Source organism: Mastacembelus armatus, chromosome 17 (genome assembly GCF_900324485.2).
Source record: "Mastacembelus armatus chromosome 17, fMasArm1.2, whole genome shotgun sequence".
In the NCBI taxonomy this organism is placed as follows: Eukaryota; Metazoa; Chordata; class Actinopteri; order Synbranchiformes; family Mastacembelidae; genus Mastacembelus; species Mastacembelus armatus.
The window spans coordinates 22403667-22425094 of NC_046649.1; the positions used below are offsets into that span (position 1 = coordinate 22403667).

Consider the following 21428-nt stretch of genomic DNA (forward strand, 5'->3'; position numbering starts at 1 on the left):
GTTCTGAATTACCCTAAAAATGGCTGGAAGAGTAAGACGATGTCAGGAAGAAAAACTAAAATCCCATTTGCACATGAAACACGCTATTATAAGGATGCAAGGATTCAGTTTTGTGATGAAAAATTGATTCTGGCCACACAACACTAGCTTGCTGCAGCGTTATGTCATATTGATACTGCACCACGGCCTGCACACTCTACAGATGATAATCCTTGGCTTTTGCACTCTTAAGGTCTTTGGAGCATAAATAGTCTGAAATAAAGTTAATAGGTAAACGTTGATTTCACAAAGAGTTTTTCCTCTTGAGGCCACAGGAAAGTGCAGCACACCAATTTGCTGAATAGTCATACAATAGTATTGAAATCATATTATTATCAGATTGTACAAACAAAACCAGAGTCTCATGGATGATGGTAAGAATGATCTCAAAGCATCACACTGGTGTTTAACAATAATTGGTCCTTCAATAGATTCTTATCTTAAAATAAATAGCAACCAGTTGCAGCCATGAATGTAGCGAAATGCTGTCTGTTCAAAGAGGTGAAGCACAGGAACATAATTTGGTTTATGTATTTTGCAGTAAATGGGCTAAATCATACATGCAGTCAGTTTAATATATTAATGCTGTCTTTGATTCTTTCATGAACTGCAGAACAAAAAACTAGTTTCAAGATGCTTTGGGCAGAACGAGCTGATGAGTGTCACCCAAGCGGTTTTAGCTACTGTACATGTACAAATGATTCAGTAATGCTACATAGAAGAACTGCTATTCATAAGCAAAACCATCCGCTTTCATCATAAAAGTACTAATCACTGTGTTTTTATAATGGCCTCCCTCCAGCAGACAGTGCTTCACGTTAAAATAAGGATGTACTTTTTACAGGAAGCAATATTGCTGCTGTTGGAATGAATCAAAGACTTTTGCACAGAAGAAAACTTCCTGTTTGCAGATTATTAAGAACAGCATGTTCTTAAATTTTTATCAGCAGGTTTTTTCATTAAGCAGCAGCACAGTAAACCTCTAATCCACAGGTTAATCCGCTGGAATAAGGCCATTACACACCAGCCTCATTTAGCAGGCAGCTAGACACATTTACTAGTCCATCTACTGTGTTTTTATTAAGGCAGACATTAGTGTTACTTCACTGACAAGCCACAATATTGGTTGTCCACGAGAGATAACAATTCACATTAAAGAAACAACTATATTGCTTCCACTAGGATGATAAAAATTACACATTGAAAAAAAAAAAAAATTTATCCATGTTTTTTCGCTTCATTTCCAGTATTAGCCTTTTAAAATAAGTTGGACATAACCAGTGTCTCATATTTAAATGTTTGACCACTTACTTTGATAAGGGAGATAAAAAATCACCTGTCTCATGTCTACCTCACTGACCGACACTGGGCGCTGATGAATTACGCACTAGTATGAAAACATATCAGAAAGCATGGCACTAAAAATCAGACACAAATATAATTTTATGATACAGACATGATGATCAACAGCAGACACGCACTCAAAAACCAAGCACGGGCATCAATTGAGTAAAACGTCAACAAAAAATGATTCGTTTAATTTGGATTTAACCGATTTTGATCCAAATGTGTCAGTTCAGATGATAAAAATATATATTAAGCAGATTTGATCCTAATTGCCAAACGTTACCCAACTGATGCCCGTTAGGCCAGTGCTCGTCTAGAAACAGAACCTATAATAAATATACTCCTAACAGAACACAGAGAAACATTTTTATCAATCAGTTCTAATGTGTCTAAGTAGAATGAAATGTCACTTTGGAAAACACTTTGGCTGCATGGATCATTACAATAGAAGGAAGGTTCATCTATGTACAGGATTGGTGCCACGAATTCTTGGCAAAATGTTCACTAAGATGGAAAGAAAGGGAATAAGAAGACATGAAAGGAGGTGGGATGAGTGGAAAGAAGAGGAGGTAAGAGTGAACGAAGGAAAGAAGGAAAAGAACCACAGGAAAGAACAACAGAAAGAAGGTGAAAAGACAAAGAGAAGAATGCGACAACAAGGCCAAAGAGGAAGGACTGGACTAAAGGAAGCAAAGGAGACAGAAAAACCTGGATGAAATGAAGGGAGAAGAGGAGACAGCAGGAGGAAACAAGTGGACTCAGTAACAGGGACTATCCTCCAGTTAGGACTGGGAAAACTGGAGGACGAACTCCGTCCTACTGCGGAAGAGATTTCAGAATGGCGTTCACCTCCTCAGCAACGGCCGTCAACGCAAACTCAAATTGATCCTGTAGGGAGACGAGAAAGGGACAGAGGGCGAAAGAAGGAAAGTGTAAAGTACTGAGACACACATGTACAGTGGGAACAAAACTCTGGACAACATAGTGGATTGTGATTTCACTTTCACTTTCACTGCCAAACTGCCTGTGGCAACACGATGAACCTGGTGTTCCTTGGCTGGTTCACAAAGTCCTACAAAATTCTGCTTTTGTTCTCCACACTTCTATAGTTTCACTTTGGTTTATTCTCCGAACAGTCATCTCAGTGTCAAGTCACCAAAAACGAGGCGTGAGAAGCTCTGAGTTACTAAAATAACTTCATACACTGGATCCAACATTTTCACATCTTAGTCCAAAACCATGGGCATTAATCTGCTGCTGAACTGCCTCCACTGATCAGGTTTCAAGCTTTCCACAAGATCCTGGAACCTGGCTGCAGGGATTTTCTCCTGTACAGCTGAAAGAGCATTAGTGAGGTCTAACACTGATGTTGGGCGATAAGACCTGCTCTGTGCTCAGCGTCCCGCTCCGTCCCTAAGGTGTCGGTCGGGGCTGATGTCGGGTCTTTTCCACACAAATTTGGAAAAGCATCTTAATCCAAAACATCTTTGTCTGCCTAAACCAAGTCTGAAATACAGTCTCACGTTGATATGAAAAGTAAAGGCTCAACCTCATCTGCAAAAAATGATTTCATTTTAATTTAGCGGAGACAATATCTCATTTATCAAAGATGTACATGCAACATTATCTAATTAGCATGATCTTTAGCAGGAGAAGTACACTGAGATGTCCTTTTGGTAAATGGAAAAACCTAAACACACTTTAGTCAGATTTAGTGACGTGCTCAGCATTTTGTTCACTGGATCACTGCTGGAAATGGAAGATTAACGGCACAAACAACATCTTCCCTCATCAAAATCAGAAATGAAATCATGGTGCTGAGGCTGGGCCTCCTGACCACAGGGGCGATCAATGGGTGAGGACCGCTGAGAGTGCACCATGACAGTTGTTTGCTCAGGATACATGGTTTAATAACACCTGGATCGATACTGCCAAGGTTTTACGCATCCTGGCTTTTGTTTCTAATTATGCTCAGAGATCAGCAGGTAATTGAAGTCTCCAGAACAGCCTGGTGTCGTCCCACTTACAGTGTGACGAGGGACGACTCTAACGCTCTTCAAGGCCGCACAGAAATGTCCTTTACAGAACCCATCCTGTGGTCTCTTTGTGTTTAAAGGCCCAGGTTGTGTCAGATTATAAAAAATTCATCAAATTGTTTTTCCGTTTCAAATCTACATTCTTGGTTTGAGAAGCTGCTTTATAACATCTGATACTGCAGCTGGGGTTTTAGTAAAGATTTGAATTCTATACATATTCCTCTGTTTCCTTGGCAGGCCTGGCTATGATCCCTGCTCACTTACTATTCAGAAATCGATTGAGCTCCTCTGATGTAGAGGAACGAGTCCCCCAAAAACTGCAAATCCAGCTAATCTCTAATAGGTACAAAGACAGGAGGAATACCTGAGAGTGTTCGAGGAGGTAAGATGGATAGTTAGTGAGGCTGTACCGTGACGATAAGGTCACAGGTTTGATCCCAGCAACTGTCAATGGCTAAATATCAGACTCAAGAAAAAAGTGACAGCGACAGTGGTGCTTTGGTAACATCTTATAGTTTTTACTATAAAAGAAGCTACAGGGCCCTGGGACCAGAAGATACCTGAAACTACTCTTGGTTGGAAAAACACTTCTCATAACCTTGGCTAGGTGGCAGACATTGGGAGGTTTGACGTATTTCAGTGAGCCAATAACTGTAAAGTAATTAGGCCACTTCAAATCCAACAGTAATGCAATACACTTTTGCCTTTCTGGGAAAATGAATAAGATCAGTAATTTAAGATGCAGCCACTTTATCATTAAATCCGGTTCATATATCATATCAAAACTGATGTAATGTGATCAGTGTGGGTGATAAATAGAGATCATGTCTGTGCATTAACTGTGGATTTAGTGTAAATTGATGAAATATATCACACAATGAGAGAAAATAGGGTTTGTTTTCTCAGAGTGTAATCCAGGTCCACAAATCACAAGTTTTCCGCATGAACAAAGAGAATTCAGGTGTGTTACCTTGGTCTGAACCATTCCCGGCCTCTGGTCCCGCAGGTGCTCCAGAGTTGCTGCAATATCAATCTCCTTAGCGCCTGTTATGCACACACACACACACGCACACACGCACACACACACAGAGACAAAAATGGTGTTGGACTGTGTTCAAAGTGGCACCAAGATAATCCTGCCAACATCTGTCAATCTGGTGTTTTATACTGACTCCCTTTAGAACAGCAAAAAGCGATTACAATCATCCTCTTTGCACACACAAACACACAAACAGACTCTACAAAACTGTTAGGTGGTGGCGTTTTGTTGTCAGGATGAAAAAAGATCAAGAGGGAAAAGAAACTGTTGGAGAGGACTTTGTGAAGGAAATCACAGGCCCACATGTTTGTGGTGTTTTCTAAAGGAAACTGAGCCGATCTTAAAGCCCCTCGTCGTTCTTTGATAGTCTCCTGTAGCCTTTGAGCCAATGAAGGTTGCCCACCAGAGCTCTGTTAGCCTCTGCCAAAATCTGACATGCCTGTGTGTGTGTGTTAGTGTGGTCCCAGTTTGCCTGCCAGTCAGCCCATCTGCGTGCCAGACTGGCATGATGCCCCATAGCTGACAGCAGAGTGACTGCCTGGAGTCGGCGTAATGACCTCTGGCCAAAAACCGGTCAGACCACTGCACGTTGTGATCTATTACAAGCAGATTATAATCCTTTTGAAACCAAACACATTTGAAGTGTACAATTATTGGATGAATTTATTTTTTACTTTCAGTCTGTGAAGATCTCTCCAAGTCAAGTCTTGAAATCAAAGGGTGTTACTTTCCTGAATGCTGGAATTAAAAATGACACAGTATTTAAACAGTTTCTTAATGTTTTACTTAATTAAGACCACATTAGCCTAAATCAGTACTCAGTTTGTGTGGCTTGATATTATACTATTCACAATTTAACGTTTCAAGATCTAATCAGACCTGAGATGATGTTTTTGCTTTAAAAGTTGCTATAATCAATGTTTTTACACAAAAGGCAACGTGACAACAATGTAACAACAATGTGACAACAATGTGACAACAACATGACAACAATGTGACAACAATGTGACAACGTGACAACAATGTGACAACAACGTGACAACAATGTGACAACAACATGACAACAATGTGACAACAACATGATAACAATGTGACAACAACGTGACAACAATGTGACAACAACATGACAACAATGTGACAACGTGACAACAACGTGACAGCAATGTGACAACAACATGGACAACAATGTAACAACGTGACAACAACGTGACAACAATGTGACAACGTGACAACGTGACAACAATGTGACAACAACATGACAACAATGTGACAACGTGACAACAACGTGACAACAATGTGACAACGTGACAACAACGTGACAACAATGTGACAACAACATGACAACGTGACAACAACGTGACAATGTTTGAACAATGTGACAACAATGAGAAAACTGTGAAAACAATGTGACAACAATGTGACAACGTGAAAACTGTGAAAACAATGTGACAACAATGTGACGACAATGTGAAAACAATGTGACAACGTGAAAACTGTGAAAACAATGTGACAACAATGTGACAACAATGTGACGACAATGTGAAAACAATGTGACAACAATGTGAAAACAATGTGAAAACAATGTGACAACGATGTGAAAACGATGTGAACACAATGTGAGAGGTTGGTTACAGTGATGAAGGAGTTATCACCTGAGTCTGCAGCTCTCCTTCAGTTTTACACAGCTCATTGTGTGGCTGTCTGTTTTTTACTGCTCCACCAGCATCAGTGGTGGTGGTGAACATAGTGGAGCATTTAGCAGCGACTAGTGACGATACATATCAGTGTTCACGACTTGTTTCCAAAGCACCAAAAAATTACTTATGGCAGGTTTAAGTCTCAAGTCTAGTTCCAGGATTTTAGGTTGTCAAGTCTTGAGGTTCACTGAAGTGAAGTTGAAGCTTGACTGCTTGACAGCTCATGTACTGTCAAAAATCAGACCTATAACTGACTGATGACTTTGATTCATCATAGAAATACTGATATTGCTTTTTTTTCACAGCTGCAAACAAAAAATTTGATTGTAGTAAATATTTTATAGGCTTTTATTGGGGATCTGCGTATTTAGATCCAGTCCAAGACTCACCAATCAGCCTACCAAGCTACAGCAAAAATGTGGCATCAAACTTTCTAGTAGGAAATAATGTTTATGTTCATTTGTATTGGAAATGAACACAGGCTGCTAAACTGCTGTTTTACTTTAAACTACCAAAGTTTCCTCAAAGATCATAGTGAGCAGAGCAAACACAGTGCAAACAGAAGGAAGGTAAGAAAAATCCATTCAACAGCCTAAAAACTAAATGAATGTGTGTCACCAGAGCATTTTGTCAACATCACCGTGTCACATATTAATGTCACTTGCTTTTTATAATCGTGAGCAGCATTTCTCTTTTCTCTGGCAAACACAGAGAGTAAATCTTATTTTTTTAATGCTTTTGTCTCCTATTGTGCTTAAATAGACCTTGTGTCAGCTTTTAATAAATAGTCGCATAACAAGCTGCAGGTACCCAACCATTAGCTGAAATAAGAGCAGAAAAACAAAGACGAAAGGAGAAAGAGATGAATGAATGAAGACTTCTGAAAGAAACGGGGAAACAGTTGAAGGCCGGGAGAGAAAAGCGAAAAGAGAACGGGCATAAGGTGCGAGCAACAATTAAATCCACAAAGAACAAGAGGAAGAAAAAACATTTAATTTGTTTTCCGTGCACCCGCCGCCCCTTTACGCCATCCAAATTCTTAGGAAACAAAAAGTGCAAGAATTTTCTTTACTTTTTCCTTGTTGTGACACATAATAACACTTCTTTTTCTTGCCTTCATGAAGAGGAAAATGAATGGTGGGAGAACTGCTCATTCACACCATTTTCTCTTTCTGTTTCACAGGTTTTGTGAGCTTTTCTTTTTTCATTTTACGCCACAATAGACTCCCTTCTAGCCAGAAAAGCTGCTACACACTACTCCCTGCTTTAGATTTTCTTTTTCTGGGGGGAGGACTTAACAAGCCGAGGGCTATTGTGCAGGTTCTGATAAACCTCAAAATGGACGGTATTAAAAGAAAAACGCCTTATTTGAGCGTTCCGTCTTTGCAAAACTCTCTTTTAAAGGAGATGGTGGAAGCTTGGAAAAAAAGAAGGAATTGTATAAAAATCCCGGCCTCATTTTGAGCCTTCCTCCTCTGTAAGACCCTCGCTTGAGGGTGGAGGTCGAAGAGTAGGACTGAGGAGGGTGGTGGTGGTGGTGGTGGGCTATAGAAGAGGAGAAGGAGGAGAGAAAGATAAAACAGAAAGACAGGGGCTGCTGAGGGCCGCAAAAGACCCCCAAAAGCCAAAGCTGAGAGCTGAGCTCACCAGCTGGACCTGTGAAAAAAAATAACAGGGGGATGCTGAAAAGCTCCCCGGCACTCGATGGGTTTCATTTGATTCTTAAGATGAAGAGAAGGGTGGCGGGTGGTGGTGGTGTGAGGGGGGGGGGTAACATTAGAGAGAGGAGGAAAATGTGGGAGCCTTTTGGAAAAGAAAAAGTGGAGAAAAAAAAAACGTGAGAACCACAGCAATACCTCTTCAACCCTGCAGCACCACCATAATTCTCGGACAAATTTACAATTCATTCCTTGGGATAAAAAGACTGGGAATCGAGAGAGAGGAGGGAGGGAGGGAGGGAGAGGGAAACAGGAGTGATTTTGTGTCTGAGAGGGAGGAAGAAGAGGAGGAGGAGGAGGTGGGAAGTGCCTTTGATCAGGATGGAGGAAGCCTGCAAACCTGGGGGCCTCTAGCTTCTCAGGACAGACAAAAACCTCCAAAATAAGAGGGGGTGGAGAGCTGAGAGCAGTGATGTAGGGGAGGGAGGGAGGAAAAAAATCAGCCTTTTTCTCTGAAGAACAGATTTTAGGATCCATCAAATATAAATCTCCATCATATAAACTCAAAAAACACAACATACATGAAGCTCATCTGGAAATTAAACCGAACTGAATTGAATTTTTCCTCTAGTTCTTTGGATGATCACTGACTGGGTGTCAGTTATCAGACTAAATTTGCACTTTTAGTTTGAAAGAGTTGGATGTTGAAGGAGGACGGTTTTAAATTGCATTATGGGTAGTGTGTTTTTATGTTTGTTGCATATTGACATGAATAATGTAAAATATTTTAGACTCTGTTAGATGATTTGTTTTAAATATATTTCTTCCCTCTGCATTGGTGGAATTGTAAAACCAAGTCTGAACCGGTCTATAGTTGTGTGGGAGGCCCTTACAGCTGAAACTGGGGCCTGAACAGCTGCATGTGGAGCATGAGATTAGAAAAAGAGCTTTAAATAAATGGCAGCAAATAACATCAACTGCCTCCTAAAAGGTCCTGTGCTCCAGATCATGCTTCAAATATGAGTATTAAAGTGCTATGACCAAGACATGCAGCTCATTTTACACCTGAAAAATGCAAAGACCCAACAAAAGCCTTTTGTTTTGAACATCAACCGAATAAAACAACGAATCAAAAACAAAGCAAAGCAAAGAGAAGGAAAGCAGCCAAACACCAGACAAACATGAAGTCAGGTGAGAGTCTTGTAACTCCACTTTTGGGGATTTTCATGTTTTATCTTGAAGGATTACACGCTCATGTATGGGGTTTTAGCAGATTCCACAGTGCTTCAGATTTATAAAACCTCTTCAGAAGTAATTAGACAAACTAAAACATGGAGGGCTCTGAAGACTCAAAACAAAGCTCTTTTTCTTTACATGAGTTTTCTGCCAAATGTACCACGGTGCTGATGCTGAACACAGAGTTCTCACATTGATTCAGGCTAAATCCACTTTGATTCTCACAATAAACCTCAGACAGATCCTGTCCTCGGGAGTCCATCATCTGTTTTCCAACTAACTGCATCACTGACAGAGATAGTTGTGTTTATTTACCATGAAGGTCAGGCCTGAATTTCTACTGATGCTGCTTTATCAGCTATATTCACAAAACAAAGCTGTCCAGTCCTCACTAAATGTCGAATGATCACAACAGCAGGGAGTGATACTGTAACATATAACACAGAGCACAGTAATAATCCAGTGCTATCTGGTTTAATAAAAGACCAATTGAAAATGAAATGATTCATGCATTTTCGAGCATAATGCAGTGAAAGGGTCACTGATTTCTTGATCGCTCAGGTTTCTGTGACGTGGATGAATCGGTAAGTGACATGAAATTTCTTTGTGTGATATTTGCACAACTGCCATCATCTGGCAGGGAGTGGAACGGCCCATTTACTTTACTGAGTCTCTGCTCTGCTGTTTATCACTACCTGCAGCCAAAGACACTTTATTTTCCTTTCAATGTCGTATCTTTCGGTTTCTGTTGTCAGAAAACTACATCTTCTGTAATGAGGCCTCATGGTTTTCCAGACAGTTGCTTCATTTTGGAACTGGCCGCATGAGATTCAGAAAGTCATGGGAATAAAATGAGGCTGAGAATTTTTTTTTCTCCAAAGTAAATTGAGGATTCAGGTCACCGATAAAAGGGTACACGGGACACCTCCTCACATCCACCAACACCCACCCTGCTTTCCTTTAACCTTTCCTCCCTGGCCCCTGGGTGCTGAGGAGGAGCCCTGGGGCCCCCGATCACAGTGTGACAGCCTGGGAAAAGGCCCCTGATGTCCGACTGACCCTTTGATCTGGAATTAAAGACCCAGGAGTTCGTTCTGCTACAGCAACACCACCATGGGACACTTCACACACACACACACACACACACACACACATACAGACACACACAAACAATGAAAGACACGCACACACACATACTGTGTGGACATCAGCTTCCACCTTAACTGGATTTAGAAATAACAAGTCGGTCCAAAAACAAAACATTTCTTCATACATTTTACTTATTTAGTATAATAATATAATAAACATGATCTTATTTCCATCTCATCTTTATCCTGAACCCTGCAGCGTTTTTTACACTTAAAAAATGTATGTTACACTACTCGTCCTATAGTTAATAGTCCCCCATTGCCTACTTTTTAAAACACTGCTATCATCAAGAAGTAGACACTGGCAGTTATCAAGTAACGTCCCTCGCACACTATCTGAGACACAGTCCCCTGTGTGATGCCTAGAACTGTTTTTTTGTCCCTTAGGTGGTGAACTGTCAAGAGTTTTTAGGTGTAAGATGTAATCATATAACTTGAAAAATGTCACTTATGCCTCAAATAAGCAATTTAAATAGTCCTGTATTCCTGTATAACTGAGAATAATTAGAAAGAGCTTCAGAAAATGACAATTTAATGTCCTATCATGAACTGCCAAAGCCCCATGAAATATTTAGTCCCCTACATAATTACACTGTTTATTATATCATGCTGTAATTATAGTAATTATCATGCACTTGCAATGTGCTTAAAATGGCTGGAGTTCTGATGACATTTCAGATAAAGTGTTCAGGGTCAAGCCTGTTTGATTCAAAACAGTTTGTAGATGTTGATGGCAGCAGCGTACTCCTACACAAAATGTGTCCAGTTTCTCTTTCCCAGCAGATATTCCAGCTCCTTTCTCAGCATCCTTATCTCTGTGGAAGTCACTTGTAGCTTTACCGGGATGTGTATGGAGTTTAAATGTGTTTTATTGTGATGACAGGAGACAGGAGTATGTTGCCAAAGTGGCACAGCATCCACCGAGATAATGAAATAGATATTAATTCACAGTAATTAAGCAACAGCTAATAAATATCCCGGTTTGTTTTCTCCGGCTCAGGGAAAGACAATAACAGTGATTGAGCTGCTCCGTGTTAATGGAAAAAATATTCATACATTCTCATCACTGTAATTATCTCATTAAATATCATTATTTTTAATGCAATCATCCAACTTTATATTAAAAAAAAAACTATAACAGTGGTAATGTTTTGACAGCGGAGCTTTTTTTTTTTTCTCTCTCTCTGTGCGGTTTACACACTGTCGACCGCGGAGAAGGGAGGAAACACGTTGCCATGGTAACGCCTCTCTCCACATGCGCAGCGAGGGAGAACGGAGCGGGGAGAAGAAGACAATACCCACCTTTAGCCATCTTGTTGAGGACCATGTCGATCAGGATGTACGTCCCGGTTCTCCCTGCACCGTCACTGCACGAGTGGGCGAGAGACAAAGACACAGAATGGGGGACGGGGGGAGGGAGCATTAATTAAATATTTGAGTTTAATTACATCCTTTAATTTCTGAAACAGTTTTTCACCGTTAGTATAAAACATAACACCGTGAAAGACAGCAGGCTGTGTTGCAGTTCTCCAAATAAAGACTACATGATGTTAAACTTGTGCATACATCGCTCAGTGTTTCTTTGCATAAAACATTTTGTTTTCACTGATTGTAGATGACAGTAAAAACCTGAAATAGCTGCTGATCTGAAGTATGCTCTAGTCAAATCTTTTTCAGAATAAAACAAGGAAATATTTTATTATTTGCACATAAAAATGCTAAAACATTAATTTTCTTGTTTTTTTCTCAATAAAATGAAGAGAAATGGTGATTTCTGGGAAAAAAAAAAGGAAAAGAAATGTTGCTGCACCTAACCAGTCATCGTGACCTCTGTTGTATATTACCTCGACTACACATCGTTGTGTTTCAGAGGTCAGAGAAATGACAAGTGAACTGGCTGAGCTGCAGCTTATGTGTTTATTCTGACACCATCAGCAAAACAAAGCTACAGTTCCTGTTTGTGATCTCCTATCACTCTCCTCCATCACGCTCCCTTTTACAGGTTCAGTCTGACAACCCAGTGATTTTATACAGAGACACGGATGGATACACATCCTGTCTGTGCCTGCTGATGCAAATTCAAATAAGACTGAAAACCACTGGAAATGATTGTGTTTTCCGTGTTAGCAGGCATTTCTAAAAAAAACAGTTATAGCTATAAAATCTGAAGAAAATACTCCAATGGATTTACTGTGAAAATACAGCTTATTTCTTATTCTTCATCACATTCATGTTATTGTTTTTATTCTGGTGTCATGACACATGTAACCTGTGTTAAGAAGGTGAGCAGCAGTCAGAGAGATTCAATATGTCAGGTTTATGAGTCTTGTAATGCTATTTCAAGGGGATAAAGATGTATAATTATGGCACAGAGAGGCTGTAACAGGCTGGTTTTTCTTGTCTGAGAATTAAATAACATCAAAATATAAAAGCAATTTTAGCAACAACAACAGTGAATCTACCTTTTTTTTTTTTTAGCTATAGAGGTAAATGCATGTACTTCTATTCTAAATAAAAATTAAAAAGTGATGACACAAACTAAAAACGCTGGACAAAAACTGAATTAGACTCATACTTAGCAACGTGTGTGGAGGGAATATTTTGTATCCCAGATTTATTTCAAGTGTTGAAAATTGATGTCAGCACCCCTACCAGTCTATTTCATGGGCTGGTGTGTAATCCAACAAACATAAATGTGTGTGTGTGTGTGTGTCAGCTGGCATGCATCCATACTTCCTGAATATTTCATTTTCACTGGGGCCTTGGTTATTTTCTGCAAGTCCACACAGGCACACAGCTGTATATCCCAACGTACCCACTGACAGTAATTGAGCAGTACCACCTCAATGTGTGTGTGTGTGTGTGTGTGTGTGTGTGCATATCTTTTAGCTCAAAAATCAAAGTGAGGACATTTTAACTAGACTCAAAGGTCTGTTTGAGTGTCAAGGCTTCAGACCAGAATTAGGTTTAGGTTAGACTTAAGTTAAAGGGTTAAGGGAACCCCTTATCACAAATAGTGTCCTCACAAGGCTAGAACCAAAAAATATAGGTGTGTGTGTTTCATATAGGTTATTATGGCATGATTAGATCTGCTGTATCGCTGCACTTCACCAGGATCATTACAAGGCGATCAAAGATATGTGATATGTAATGTGATGTGTGTGTGTGTGTGTGTGTGTGTGTGACTGCAGAAGCCTGAGGGTCTGTGAGTAAACATGCCAAGATGTCTGCTCCCTCTACTTAAAATGAGAGACGGGGAAAGAGGAGCAGAGAGATGCAAGGAAAAGGAAATGAAAAGAGGCAGAAAACAGACAAGAAAATGAGAGTCAGACAAAAAAAAACTGTAAAGAGACAAATATGGTGAGAACAGATGGAAAACCAATGAGAAGAAAGACAGGCAGGGATGTTGTCTGAATGCTGTGTGATTGCTGCATTTCTGCATCCTCACTCTTCTGTTCGCTCACTTCTCAACCTGATTGCTTCATTCTGCACTCTGTATACATTAGTGTGATAAATGGCTGCACACAGTTGGCTTTGACAAACTTGTTTGAAAGCACAAAGTGAAAGCACATTGATCGCTGGAAAACCTGCAAAAGTCCCTCGAACACATTGGATTCCCAGTTTGTCTTCTGATTCCGAGCCAACAGAACAAACCAGGTTTGGCCTTTTTTGCCTTCACACTCACGGTCCAACCACACAGGTGTTTAAACTGGCCAGGTGCTGACTGGCACCTCTGACTCAAGACATTTTTCTAGCTCCTTGTCACTCGTTTTTCTGACTTGGGAGTGTTTGTGTAATATTATTATTATTCCACGGCTTTTACATGGAAATTAAGCCTTAAAAGGAAATTAACATAAAATCTTTCCTTTGCAGGTGTGGCATGAAAAAGCCAACAGAAAAAAAACCATAAACGAAAGCTAAAGTGAAGGCACAGGCATGCATGTTGAAAATATTTCCACCTGAGTGAAGAATTGATGCTATTCTCGACTCAGTTTGATGAACATACAGCTCAGAGGTAGCACCTTTCTGCTGAGATCTTAGATCTGCATGACTGGCGCTGTAAGGTATGTGACAATTTGCTTCATGTCAAACTGAACACAGTGACAGCCGTATAACACTAACTGCAACAGCTTCACAAATACTGTGTGTGTGATTGTTAATGCAAGATCTAGACCAGGTAACAAACCAACAAATGGAGGTTTTACTGCTTATCTAACCACTGACACAGACAGTCATAAAAGTAACTGGGCTTTAGGCTGATCCAGCTGCTGCTGCTTCGTAAAGACAGCTATAAAGACAGGTTTCATACTTTTCATATAATCCAGCAGTTTGGCTGAGAAATGTCCAGTTTCATTACCTTGAAAAACCACTACGTCATATTGTTGTTATTTTTCTTTAACCCAATCACTGCACAAAAAAATGTGGCAGATTTTTCTTCTAAATATGATTTTATAATGTCTGAATTATTTCCTCAGGTGGTGAGGCTGTGCAGATGTGATTTCATGCATACGCACTTTTTGTTTACTTTTTTAGTTAATATGTCTGTTGCCCTTCATATGCTGAACGTGGTTAAGTTCAGCTTCAAATGACTCGAGTAAAATGATCAGTACAGCATCTGTTTATCAGCTTAGTTGCTCATTAACAACATTTAAAACAAACAAACAAACAAACAAACAAAAACCATTTTTGTTTTTCTATACTTGCCTGCAGTGAACTATGATAGGACACGAGCGTCCCCGGTAGCACTTGTTAACTTTCCTGTAAAAAACAGAGCAGAAAGAAGAAATCAGTACATAATGTTCCTGGGCTTTTTAAAAATAACCACAGAGAACATGCACACCTATTATAGTTCCTATTTCTATTAGGAACACATAGTCAGAAACCTTAGTAGGACCTGATCATATGCACATCTGCACAGATTTTCTAAGCTTGAAATGTCTAAAGGCTTTATTGTTATTATGTGATACTAAACACTACTATGAAGGCCTTTGGTTCACACTCATCCAAGACCACTTACCCTGTCTATGGTCTACAGTGTTGTGAGTAATTACAAGCTTCCCTCAGTGAGTTCAACTCTGAAAAAGACTAATTGTATGTGTGTAAAAACTGATTCACTGTGCAATGTGGACCAGGCAGTTTAAGCAGTGAGTGTGATTCAGGTTTCAACAGTCATTGTTTCAGACAGCAAAGCTGATTTTGTTAAAAAAGGCCACAAGGTGTGAATGAACACTTCAACTGCACTACGGTGGCCTTGTGCTGACAAGTTTTCTTGCTACCCAACTCTACCCAGCTCCTCTAATTTCTCATTTTTTAAAATTGTCAAAACTGCCCTAAAAAGGTAGAAGTAGTGGATCTAAGACAAAAAAGGGTCTGTGATCAAGAACCTTTGTCAGTACTGACTAGATCTGGACCTCTCTTTCTTCCCAGGTAGTATACAATACTGATATTGTTGAAATAAAAAAAAAAAAGAAAAACGCAGCCAAAAATCAAGTAATTTATTAAAACGTAAAACCACATGTACGTATTTCACACCTTTAAGAACAACATTACTTCAGTGATGGAACCATGACATAAAGAAAACAGATGTATTTTCTTAGTATTGCTTATCTATTTTTAAAACCCAGACAGTTCTGAAGTATTATGGCTGAACCACTGAGAAACGTTGCTGTTTTCCTAATAATCCACAGCAGAGGATGTGGTTTTGCATCACCGCTACTTCCATACCTGAATAAAAACTCAAACGCTGTGCTGAAAGCTGCATTCTTTAAAAAGAAAACGTGGTAAAAACTTCACACCTTGTTCATCAACATGCACAGCAGCCAATGGCGCCACACAAACATGCAGCTTCTATCTGAGCACAGAGCAGCGAGCTGTGAGTTTGATCCCAGCTGGAGATCATCTCTGATTCTATTTCATGGTGATACCTCTAAATAACCACGTTCAGCAGGCACATATTATGTAAAGGCATGGTGCGTGGTGTGTGAGATCCATAATACATCACTCAATCAAGGAAAGAAACCTCAGACATGCAGTGTTGATGCTTCATTTTTTCCTTCCTTCAACTTAAACTTTCCACGGTCATTTATTCTTGCAGTGAATTTGCTTGAAACATGGTAATATCCTCATAAAAAAAACAGCTTTTTCTTCTTTCAAAACTTGTGCCTCCCTTCATTTTATGACATCATTTTATTTAAACTATAAAATGTTTACCTCCACCACAGGGGCTATGATTTTGATGTCTGTTAGTCTGCAAGACACCTCAAAAACCGTTAAGATTTCTTTTCTTTTAATAAACTTCTGCACTTATTTGTGCAAAAAGATAAAGATTAAAGTGGTTCTGTTACTGAACAAATCCTGAGTGTTATGCAGCTGTGGGAGACGTTCGCAATAAACAAGAAGGACCATGCTTTTTCATCAGGTTGTATTTCTGTGAACGTGCTTTTCATCTGACAATTTCTGATATATTAAAGACAAACAACAAAATGATATATGTGTTGATCAGTGGCCAAACAGAGCACAGAACTGCTGCTAATGTTCTCAGTAATTTTACAGATAAGAAAACTTTACTTTTAGACAATGTGTGCATTTTTGGTACATTATTAAATCGATTTTTAGAAACATCCTGTAGATGCACAACAAGCAACATCACAGAATGAAAAAAAATCCCCCACATTTTCATTCTCCACCCCAATCAAAACTGAAAAGTCAAAGCTCACTGCAGACAATCAAAAGTGATGTTGCCATGGAAACAGCCGACAGAGGATCACCAACAGGCGGGGTAGGGGGTGTACAGAGGGGTGTGGGATTCAAAGCAAATGCCCCGTAAGAGAGATTCAAGCTTGACGGAGAGTCAGAAAGAGACAGACAAAAGAGATAAAGAGAAAGCTGGACCGGGTGAAGACAGAGAAGAGATGCTGTGAATGTGAGAGACAGAAAGGAAAAGACAAACTGATGTGGAGAGAGGAAAGAGTCAGGATGCAGCCACACTAACAGGTTTATACGAAAACCACATGAGACAGTTTATATGAGACCACATTAGCATCTCTAGATCGTTTCTGTAAAGATCGCCATCCACGCTGAAATGCCTAAACCACAGGAACACACATAAAAGTCCTCCTGTTCGTCCTCCTTCAGACAGCAACGCGAGCATCACGGTCAACGTTTCACCAAATACACAATATACAACCTCCCATTTATTTTAATGTGCTTCATTAATAAAAATACAGCCTGGCTAAGACCCAATTCAAGCAGGAAAATCTAAAATCTATCTGCAATTAGCAAACAACAATCATATTCATCTGCATTCATCAGAGAATTGAACAAGAATAATATTGGGTTGGGTCATGAATCTGTTCACCACCCAAACATTAAGTGACTTGATGCCAGACAGAATCAGACGGACAGAATCAAACAGACAGAATCAGTCAGACAGAATCAGTCAGACAGAATCAATCAGACAGAATCAGTCAGAATCAGTCAGACAGAATCAGTCAGACAGAATCAGTCAGACAGAATCAGACAGAATCAGACGGACAAAATCAATCAGACAGAATCAATCAGACAGAATCAGTCAGACAGAATCAATCAGACAGAATCAATCAGACAGAATCAGTCAGACAGAATCAGACAGAATCAGACGGACAAAATCAATCAGACAGAATCAATCAGACAGAATCAGTCAGACAGAATCAGTCAGACAGAATCAATCAGACAGAATCAATCAGACAAAATCAGTCAGACAGAATCAGACAGAATCAGACGGACAAAATCAATCAGACAGAATCAATCAGACAGAATCAGTCAGACAGAATCAATCAGACAGAATCAATCAGACAGAATCAATCAGACAGAATCAATCAGACAGAATCAGACAGAATCAGACGGACAGAATCAAACAGACAGAATCAGTCAGACAGAATCAGTCAGACAGAATCAATCAGACAGAATCAGTCAGACAGAATCAGACAGAATCAGACGGACAAAATCAATCAGACAGAATCAATCAGACAGAATCAGTCAGACAGAATCAATCAGACAGAATCAGTCAGACAGAATCAATCAGACAGAATCAGTCAGACAGAATCAGACAGAATCAGACGGACAAAATCAATCAGACAGAATCAATCAGACAGAATCAGTCAGAGAGAATCAATCAGACAGAATCAATCAGACAGAATCAGTCAGACAGAATCAATCAGACAGAATCAGTCAGACAGAATCAAACGGACAGAATCAGACAGAATCAGTCAGACAGAATCAAAGACAGAATCAGTCAGACAGAATAAATCAGACAGAATCAGTCAGACAGAATCAGACAGAATCAGACGGACAGAATCAGACAGAATCAAACGGACAGAATCAAACAGAAAGAATCAGTCAGACAGAATCAATCAGACAGAATCAGTCAGACAGAATCAGTCAGACAGAATCAGACAGAATCAAACGGACAGAATCAGACAGACAGAATCAGACAGAATCAGTCAGACAGAATCAGACAGAATCAGTCAGACAGAATCAGACAGAATCAAACGGACAGAATCAAACAGAAAGAATCAGTCAGACAGAATCAATCAGACAGAATCAGTCAGACAGAATCAGTCAGACAGAATCAGACAGAATCAAACGGACAGAATCAGACAGAATCAGACAGACAGAATCAGACAGAATCAGTCAGACAGAATCAGACAGAATCAGTCAGACAGAATCAGACAGAATCAATCAGACAGAATCAGACAGAATCAATCAGACAGAATCAGACAGAATCAGTCAGACAGAATCAGACAGAATCAATCAGACAGAATCAGACAGACAGAATCAAACGGACAGAATCAGACAGAATCAATCAGACAGAATCAGACAGAATCAGTCAGACAGAATCAGACAGAATCAATCAGACAGAATCAGACGGACAGAATCAAACAGACAAATTCAGACAGAATCAGTCAGAGAGAATCAGACAGACAGAATCAATCAGACAGAATCAGTCAGACAGAATCAGACAGACAGAATCAAACGGACAGAATCAGAAAGAATCAATCAGACAGAATCAGACAGAATCAATCAGACAGAATCAAACAGACAGAATCAGACAGAATCAATCAGACAGAATCAGACAGAATCAATCAGACAGAATCAAACAGACAGAATCAGACAGAATCAGTCAGACAGAATCAGACAGAATCAGTCAGACAGAATCAGACAGAATCAGTCAGACAGAATCAGACAGAATCAATCAGACAGAATCAGTCAGACAGAATCAGACAGAATCAATCAGACAGAATCAGACAGAATCAATCAGACAGAATCAATCAGACAGAATCAAACAGAATCAGTCAGACAGAATCAGACAGAATCAGTCAGACAGAATCAGACAGAATCAGTCAGACAGAATCAGACAGAATCAATCAGACAGAATCAGTCAGACAGAATCAGACAGAATCAATCAGACAGAATCAGACAGAATCATCAAACAGAATCAGTCAGACAGAATCAGACAGAATCAATCAGACAGAATCAGACAGAATCAATCAGACAGAATCAAACAGACAGAATCAGACAGAATCAGTCAGACAGAATCAGACAGAATCAGTCAGACAGAATCAGACAGAATCAGTCAGACAGAATCAGACAGAATCAATCAGACAGAATCAGACAGAATCAATCAGACAGAATCAAACAGACAGAATCAGAAAGAATCAGTCAGACAGAATCAGACAGAATCAATCAGACAGAATCAGACAGAATCAGTCAGACAGAATCAGACAGAATCATCAGACAGAATCAGACAATCAGACAGAATCAATCAGACAGAATCAGACAGAATCAGACAGAATCAGACAGACAGAATCAAACGGACAGAATCAGACAGAATCAATCAGACAGAATCAGACAGAATCAGTCAGACAGAATCAGACAGAATCAATCAGACAGAATCAGACAATCAGACAGAATCAATCAGACAGAATCAGACAGAATCAGACAGACAGAATCAAACGGACAGAATCAGACAGAATCATCAGACAGAATCAGACAATCAGACAGAATCAGACAGAATCAGACAGAATCAGACAGACAGAATCAAACGGACAGAATCAGACAGAATCAATCAGACAGAATCAGACAGAATCAGTCAGACAGAATCAGACAGAATCAATCAGACAGAATCAGACAGAATCAATCAGACAGAATCAGACAATCAGACAGAATCAATCAGACAGAATCAGACAGATGGAATCAGACAGACAGAATCAAACGGACAGAATCAGACAGAATCAATCAGACAGAATCAGACAGAATCAGTCAGACAGAATCAGACAGAATCAATCAGACAGAATCAGACAGAATCAATCAGACAGAATCAGACAATCAGACAGAATCAATCAGACAGAATCAGACAGACAGAATCAAACGGACAGAATCAGACAGAATCAATCAGACAGAATCAGACAGAATCAGTCAGACAGAATCAGACAGAATCAATCAGACAGAATCAGTCAGACAGAATCAGACAGAATCAGTCAGACAGAATCAGACAGAATCAGTCAGACAGAATCAGTCAGACAGAATCAGTCAGACAGAATCAGACAAAATCAGACAGAATCAGACAATCAGACAGAATCAATCAGACAGAATCAGACAGACGGAATCAGTCAGACAGAATCAGACAAAATCAGTCAGACAGAATCAGACAGACAGAATCAGACAAAATCAGACAGACAGAATCAGACAGAATCAGTCAGACAGAATCAGACAGACAGAATCAGACAGAATCAGTCAGACAGAATCAGACAGAATCAATCAGACAGAATCAGACAGAATCAGTCAGACAGAATCAGACAGAATCAATCAGACAGAATCAGACAGAATCAATCAGACAGAATCAGACAGAATCAGACAGACAGAATCAGACAGAATCAATCAGACATAATCAGACAGAATCAATCAGACAGAATCAGTCAGACAGAATCACAGAATCAGTCAGAATCAGACAGAATCAATCAGACAGAATCAGACAATCAGACAGATTCAGACAGACGGAATCAGTCAGACAGAATCAGACAGAATCAGACAGACAAAATCAGTCAGACAGAATCAGTCAGACAGAATCAGACAGAATCAGACAGAATCAATCAGACAGAATCAATCAGACAGAATCAGTCAGAATCAGTCAGACAGAATCAGACAGAATCAATCAGACAGAATCAGACAGAATCAATCAGACAGAATCA

At 39.7% G+C, this 21428-nt stretch overlaps 1 protein-coding gene across 1 annotated transcript in view; it reads right to left on the reverse strand.

Moving 5' to 3' along the window:
• Nucleotides 1-1005: 1005 nt before the first annotated feature.
• The window catches only part of LOC113134014 (receptor-type tyrosine-protein phosphatase N2-like), a 178509-nt gene continuing 158086 nt past the window's right edge, over nucleotides 1006-21428 (reverse strand). Inside the window, exons 20-23 of the mRNA XM_026313186.1 lie at nucleotides 14905-14958; nucleotides 11503-11567; nucleotides 4393-4466; nucleotides 1006-2274 (exon numbers count right to left, since the gene is read on the reverse strand). Coding sequence (XP_026168971.1) covers nucleotides 2203-2274; nucleotides 4393-4466; nucleotides 11503-11567; nucleotides 14905-14958 — 265 coding nt within the window. The 3' untranslated portion in view covers nucleotides 1006-2202. The remainder of the gene's footprint in view (nucleotides 2275-4392; nucleotides 4467-11502; nucleotides 11568-14904; nucleotides 14959-21428) is intronic.